An 8,101-nucleotide genomic window follows, 5' to 3' on the forward strand; every position below is an offset into this window, starting at 1 on the left:
AAAACTACTGAACCATAATAATAATAATAATAATAATAATAATAATAATAGGACTGTAATACTTAGTAATAAGAGCTTTAAAATAGGGACATGAAGGACCATTATCAAATAGTGGACTTACATTTTAACATTCTGAATAAAAGTAAATTCAATAGTTGGAAAGTAAAAGGTGGCGAGCTGGCAGAGTTGTTAGCACGCTGGACGGAATATCTTAGCGGCATTTCGCCCGTTGCTACATTCTGAGTTCAAATTCCGTCGATGTCGATTTTGCCTTTTTGCCTTTTATCCTTTCGGAGTCGATAAATTAAGTACTAGTTGCATACTAGAGTAGAAAAGAATATTTAGAGTGTAAGACAAAGGATGCCATACTGAAGAGGAAAACTAATAGGTTGGGAATATAAGTTAATGACGGCTACTGCAAAGCTGGTTAGCGGCTAAATACAACGAAACTTCATCACAACTTCTAAAGGAAGTGTTGGCACTGCAACGTCTGCCAGCAATCACACTAACATATTATAACATGACATATATGAGAGTAAAAAGAAGTAAGCTAGCAAAACAGCTTCGTCCTTATCTTCTGGATACGGAATGTAAAATGATAATTTAAGAACTAAATAAAGTATGTAGCAAAAAGGAACTTTGCCGATAATTTGAAGAACTATATATATCCATGAACTCACGATAATAGAATTAAAGTTAACCCTGAGTCTTCTTCCTTAATATGATCTAGTAAAATTTAACGATATTGATAGATTGTAATGCAATGATAAACAAAATTCGATATAAATATAATAATTTTTTTTTAACTTACTTCCATTGGTTTGAAGTTCCTTAATGTAATTTTTGCCTAATTTTTTGTTAAGATTGTTTGATATTAAAAATTCGTCCTTCATCCACGAAACGCCACTACTGAATGTTCCGATGAGAAATTTATCAAGTTCTGAATCGAGTTGATCAAGGATATTTTCCATAGCTTCGCTCATTTGTTCAATTTTACGACCAGACATTGATGCACTGATATCAAGCATAAATACAATGTGCTTTGGAAGACTTGGTAAGGAATCAGGAGTGAAGAAGTGCACAAAGTAGCCATCAACTGCCTGCGAATTTTGAAGAGAAAATAGAACATGATGGTTTATTTTAATAACATTTTACGGGAAATTATTCCAACTATTTAGTATGAGATATTGCTAGCAGATATGATAATATTTAGTCACAATATACAGCATATCAAATATATAGTAATTGTAGTCCTGTTATCAGAAGAGAAATAGATTTATTTATGTTAACAACAAAATAAAAGATAACCCACTGTGCAGTTTGGAATACCAGTATGAACCTTCGATTAATTCTTTTATCTAATCCAGAAGACACATACTTATAGATGTGTTCAACAACGTCCACTACATTCTCAGATCAAAGATAATTTACCGTACATATCATTTTACTAGGTCTTTGGATTTTGTTATATAAATCTGTATATAGTCGGCTCTTTGCTTAATTTTCAAGATTTTATTTATCTAATGAAAATGGTTAATTGTTAAACACTCAGCCGCTGCCACGTTTCTACCATCGTCATTTTAGAAGTTGTCGCTATTCTCCATGACTGTCTCTTGATGTTTAAACCACCAAACAAACATAACAAGAAATCGATACCACAGTTTTAACCTAGTATTTCAATTCTCATTTCGTTTTCCTAATATGCACGCATTAAAAAATATTAAAAAAAACACTTACATCAACGCAGAAGTTAATAGCTTAGCTGAGTAATGTTTTTAACAAGTAAAATGTTGCCTCAATTGATCATCGCAAATTTGCCTTCATATGTGAATATTTATCCTTCACCCCACAGTAAAATTTGACACCCCAATATCCAGTTGAAGTAGTCTATAGGGTGACACTTCAAGTACTAGACAAATCTTATAACAAGTTAGCAATAGTTGCTTGCTTTTTTGATGAATAATCGCTTAATGTCAAGGATGCTCTTCTGGGTGCAATTGTAGTAGAAAATGGTTCGTCTCAGGGTTTGTACACTGCTGTCAAGTCTACGCTTACAAAAGATGTATCTATGAACAACAAACTTGGATTTGCCAGCGATCTTCCAAGATACTTAACATCTAGCTACCAAGGCTATTAATTTGTGAAAAATGCCCCTTAGAGACCCTGAGAGATCCTGTGAGAAATTTGAAAACCGGTTGCCGTCCGCTCTCACAAAATTAACCGGAGCAAGTAAGATCGAGGAACCAAATCAATATAACATATGCGTTCAGTGGTGGGGGTTTTGCATTTCGAATGCACTCTGGAGCCTGAATGGTAAGCATCTCATCGACTCAGAAAGGACGAAAGGCAGAATCAGTCTCAGCGATATAGCTATGCATATATACAATCATGTATGGATATAGGTATATAAGACGAAAATACATAAAGTATATTCCAATACACATACATAGACATATGGAAGCACGGGCACATTTAAAAATGACGAAGAAAGTGAATGGGAGAGATAATGAGATAAAGAGAGTAAGGGAAAAGAGAGAGAGAGAGAGAGAGAGAGAGAGAGAGAGAGAGAGAGAGAGAGAGAGAGAGAGAGAGAGAGAGAGAGAGAGAGAGAGAGAGAGAGGGAAGAGAAAGAATAAAAATAAAGTTTCTTGTATATGAAGATGAAATATGTTGTTATGAAGAAATTGTGATTTCTTCATAACACATACGTACACATTTATATCAGATAAGATTATAGTATAATATTCCCTTTTAAATGACAAGATGAGAATTTGATTTGAAACAATAACTTACATATATTAAATTTGAATTATTTTGACGATCCACATCATACTGTATTTTGAGTGAGCCTGCAACAACACCATCTATTCCTGAAGTTTCTTCTTGTTGTTTACGACTTGGGTTGTATTTGATGTAAACCTCTCTACTGCTGATGTACTCAATTAAAGCAGAATCCAGCTCTGTTTTAAAAACAAGCAATATCTTAATTTGAATATTGATAACAAAGTTGAATAAATACCTCTTATTTCAATATCACTTAACCTGATGAGATATAATTTAAACGACTTGATGGACTATCTAATGTTGACTGCGAATCAGTGTCATATTTACTGTATGATAATGTAAAGTGAACAGCGGCAGAATTAAATAATGTTTACTGCGGGTGGGTAAGTTTAGTTTGTCTGCAATAATGGACTGCGTAACATTTGATGATGAGATGGTACAAAATGTTCACAGCACAATATCTATTTTATGACAGTGTAGTAAGAAACTCTAGGTGAAGAGCTGAATGGCTGAAGGTCTTCAGAGAACAAGTACCTTCTCATTTGTAAGTATTTCATCTCTCAATCCCTTAAAGTCTAAGAAACCGGCCACACCCAGGATACCCCTCTTATACTCCACTTTGTACTACTGTTTACATTGTAACTAGTACCTGCTAGGTCTTTAAGACCACCCAGAGCCTAGAATTCCTTGGCTGTCGTAACCACTTCCGTTTGAGACACCAGTTAAACGTAGGGTATTATTGTACCTTCCGAAATTTTCTTTTATTCTTCCTTCACTACTAATGTATATAGTGAGGAATCATTACGCATACTATCGGAATGGTAACAATTAAGTTTGGAATTTACTGTAACGCACTGTATTCTGTGTCAAGGGCAATCTTAATAAGTGATCGCCTGTGTAGTTATGCAATGAGAGTTGTTAGCAAGAGTATATTTAACAAGAGTGTGCCGTAACAAGAGGTAGTATAACATTTAATTTGATATTTGTATAGTAACCGACTGTTAACTGGAGGATAGATAACACTTGATATATGGGAAAATATAATGCTTGCTCCAGAACAATGAAATGTTTACCGCAGCGCAGTGTAATTCTACTTGGAGAAGGAGACACTACTACAAGAGTGGGCACTTGGACATTATATTGTTGACTCTAGAATGATATAATCGTTAGGAAGAGACAATTTTATCCCAGAGACATTATAATATTAGTAAATTGTAAACAAAATGACGTACGATTCCGATGTGTATCATTATTCTAAGTGAATTGTATTTTCTTTATACAAGAATAAAAAGCAATTTTTAGACTATTTATTGATAATTGCATCTCTATAGTACTACCTACGAGTAATAGTCAGAAAAAGTTGCCTCATGTTTCATATAGCCTGTCATCGGTATGTCATACTTATCTGTTACCCTTCGCAATGTAGTTGAATGATTATCAATGCTAATCCGTCGGCAGTATGCCTTATATCTTTGCTGTTAATTCCCCACCTTCTATTTCTATATATGGTTCTTTGTAGTATTTTGTACAAGTATAGAACTTGATATAAGACTAGCGACTGTTGAACGTTTACTTCTGTTGACGTTTATATCAGCTTTATTTACTGCCTAAAGAAATGTTTAGATTTAACCCAGTATAAAGAAAAATTTTCGCTACAGAAACCTTTCTATTATCAGGAATGTGATTTTCTTTAATTTTGTAGTGCGCCCACACTGTGGAACATATAAAAAAACAGTGATTAAATAAGATTGATGAAGATAATGACAAATGAAGGTACAGAAAGAACCACACAAAAATGATTTGCCAACCTTTGTCAACGGTAATATCCGTTAATTTATTATTTGTAATTTTTGGTACAGACACGTGAATAATATCTTGCGGTTCAGTAATGAAAACTTCAACTAAAAAGTCATCAATAATTTCACCAGTGGTCACATGAATGTCGTGCCTGTATTTATTGTTCTGTCGTGTCAGAAGTTCTTGGTAAGTCAAGTTGTAAACTATATACTTCTGTGGTTCAACATTAACAGATATATCAAAGGCTCTTGTAAAGCGGTGTCTGGAAAATGATAAAAAAGAATAATTGAAATATTTTGGAGATATTCCAAAACTTCAAGAAATATCAAATAGTTGGGAAAATATAAAATTACTCGACTTCAACAGTGCCAGAACTTTGTCCTGTTTCGCTGGTATATTTGTAAATATCTTTAGCAACTGATTTTTCCTTTACTTCTCCTACAGTCACATGTCCATCAATTTCCCTGCAATCGAAAATAAAATTAAATAAAAATAATTAACATTGAAAAATCTCAAAAATTACAGCGGTTAAATTTGACAGTTTGTACCAAAGGAAAGGAAAACACTCCATCCCGAAATAAAAGTATTTTGAAAAATGAAAATATATCAACTAGATTATGGCTGTCAGATCACAGTTTACTGAAAATAGCCACCCTCGGTTTCCAGCACGGCCTCCAGGCGCATGCATTTCTCATAGTGTCGTTGGGTGGACCTACGAACGCTTCCTTGATCTTGGCCACCAGCTCATTCTTAATGTTGCTGGCAGAGTATTTGACACATATTATAATCCATGATATTGCGATTGGAGGAATGAAGATACCAGAAATTAGAGCTGTTGATGTCGTAGAGATTCTTCGACAACCACGTCTGACTCATTCTGGAAGTATGGCAAGGGGCCGAATCCTGCTGTTACACATATGACCTTTCAGTAGCAATCCTATACAGCTAGGTATTAGCCACAGTTTCACATAGACGTTACCAGTTTCACATAGACGTTACCAGCTTCACATAGACGTTACCAGCTTCACATAGACGTCTAAATTGAGTCTAAGGCTCTATTCAGAAATACAGGTTTGCATGATGTCACCCTCACTGAAGACACATCAAAAGACCATCACGATTTGGGGGATCTTGGTTTTCATGATTTCCATGTCATATCATACAACTTTTACAGTGTTCATAGAGCATTGGGCAGCAGTCATGATTTCGACATTTTGATAACTAGTGTGAATCATTAGAATACAAGTAACAATTTTCCAGTTACTTGTATTCCAGTTACTTTTCCAGATGCCATCCTGTCCTCGTATCAACTAACTTTTTCCCAGCTACAACTTTAATCTCCTGACGAAAGTAAACATAAGTCATCAAAGTTTGCCCGAACATCCAGTATTTTAGAAGTTTAAAAATTTGAAAATTTTCCATTGTGTTCCAAATGTTTGTATGTAACAATCAAATAAACTCACATGGCGCCCACAATTGTATTAAGACTTGATTTGGAAAATAATTAACAAAATGAATCGTAATTATTTTGATAAAGTATTTCAACAGAATGTTTCATTTTCACTGTTATGCACTTAATCAAATTTTCTTGAGGCCGTTTCCTGAGATATGAGAGCTTTCTAAATCATGGTGCGCTTGATGTGTCTGAAAGTCAATTTGAATACTTGTGTGTCGTCATAAATAGCAAAAAAAAACTGTAACAACATTTGTATAGAAATGTGGTTTTCTTACCGACGGGATGGTATTATTTCTTTACTACCCACAAGGGGCTACACACAGAGGGGACAAACAAGGACAGACAAACGGATTAAGTCGATTATATCGACTCCAGTGCGTAACTGGTACTTATTTAATCGACCCCGAAAGGATGAAAGGCAAAGTCGACCTCGGCGGAATTTGAACTCAGAACGTAGCGGCAGACGAAATACCGCTAAGCATTTCGCTCGGCGTGCTAACGTTTCTGCCAGCTCGTCGCCTTTCGACGGGATGGTATGTGTAAGTAGGGAAACGTAAGATGGGAAAAGTAAGTAGCTCGTTAAAGTACAAAATCAACGGTATGAGATTGATATTAAAATTTATAGTTAGAAAGTAGATCTTCAAATGATCTTCATAACCAAGATGTTAGAGAAGGATGGACATTAAGCACAAGTAGCTTAGTCAAGAGACTTTAATGGCATTCACAATGAGAAGCTTCGCTGAAGGCAAGTGCAATAATCATGCTTTCAACGGGATTCTCGAACGTGATAGACCAGAAGCTGGAGAGCAAACATCTGATAGATCTTTTGCTCCTAATGGTGTGATTGCTTATCTGGTCTTCTTTCAGTTCTGAGATACTTGTAGGTAAATTATCGGCAAGTTGAGTGGGTATACTCTGCTTGTGGCTTATTCTACAACAATGATATAACTGATGTGGGGCATTAAAAATACCAAGGCTTTTTAAATACCTTAAATACTTACGATTTCCCTAAAAATGTCGCAATACATCTGTGGGCCATGCGCAGGGATTTCTGTATGTGATGCAAAGGCTGGTATCACATACAGAAATTGGAACGTTTAGATAAAGGTATATTTTTATCGAGAGACAGAAAGAGAGAAGAAAGAGAGAAGCTGAAGATTTAAAGGTAAATGAACGGACATCCTTTTCACCAGTGGGGTTGCGTTTATAAAATTTTAAGGATCGGTAATCTAAGTTAAAAACATGATTTGAATAAGATTAATTATGCGCGTGTGTGTGTGTGTGTGTGTTTGTGTGGTGTGTGTGTGTTTGTGTGGTGTGTGTGTGTGTGTGAGCAGTATTGAGCTAGAAATAGAACCGGCAGACAATATAATGTTTTGTTTTAAAGGTACTTTTACAGGCTGGGAGGAGTGGAAATTTGCAATCTGCACAGTGTGTCCCCTTCAAATCTTTATTGTTTTGCAGGCATTGAAATGTTGAACAGACACTTCTAAATGAACGCTTGTTTTTAGATATTGTAGGCTGTGCTTCCACGACTATGCACCAGCTACTGGGATGGTTTGTATTTATGGGTTTAGTTGTACGTGGGAATATGAACGGAAATGAAGAGAAAAATGCTTTAATCAATCGCTTAACAGTTTCAGACAGATCGGATTTTCAATCAAAAATAATCTTCATAAAACTGTCTGCCCTGATCAGTTAACGACTGTATTTTATCTAAGCTCACGGAAAGCGTATACCGCACTCTGTGATGTCATTCTTCTAATTTTCCACACGCAGCTGTGATTTATTCTTAATTTCTAGCGGGTACTAATAGCTAAATAATAAAAAAAAAAAACTTAAGATTCGCTCTGACGTATGATACTTTGATTACATTTTCATTTGCAGAACAGTTTCCCTCTTTACTCTTTTTACTCTTTTACTTGTTTCAGTCATTTGACTGCGGCCATGCTGGAGCACCGCCTTTGGTCGAATCAAATCGACCCCAGGACTTATTCTTTGTAAGTCTCGTACTTATTCTATCGGTCACTTTTGCCGAACCACTAAGTTACGGGGACCTAAACA

The 8,101-nt window shown here is 35.4% G+C and overlaps 1 protein-coding gene across 1 annotated transcript in view; it reads right to left on the reverse strand.

Moving 5' to 3' along the window:
* The window catches only part of LOC106879656 (inter-alpha-trypsin inhibitor heavy chain H3), a 46,780-nt gene that overhangs the window by 24,583 nt on the left and 14,096 nt on the right, over window positions 1–8,101 (reverse strand). The window contains exons 7-10 of the mRNA XM_052967932.1: window positions 4,935–5,045; window positions 4,593–4,843; window positions 2,794–2,960; window positions 812–1,100 (exon numbers count right to left, since the gene is read on the reverse strand). Of these exons, the coding sequence (XP_052823892.1) occupies window positions 812–1,100; window positions 2,794–2,960; window positions 4,593–4,843; window positions 4,935–5,045 (818 nt within the window). The remainder of the gene's footprint in view (window positions 1–811; window positions 1,101–2,793; window positions 2,961–4,592; window positions 4,844–4,934; window positions 5,046–8,101) is intronic.

This window comes from Octopus bimaculoides, chromosome 5 (assembly GCF_001194135.2).
Source record: "Octopus bimaculoides isolate UCB-OBI-ISO-001 chromosome 5, ASM119413v2, whole genome shotgun sequence".
NCBI lineage: Eukaryota > Metazoa > Mollusca > Cephalopoda > Octopoda > Octopodidae > Octopus > Octopus bimaculoides.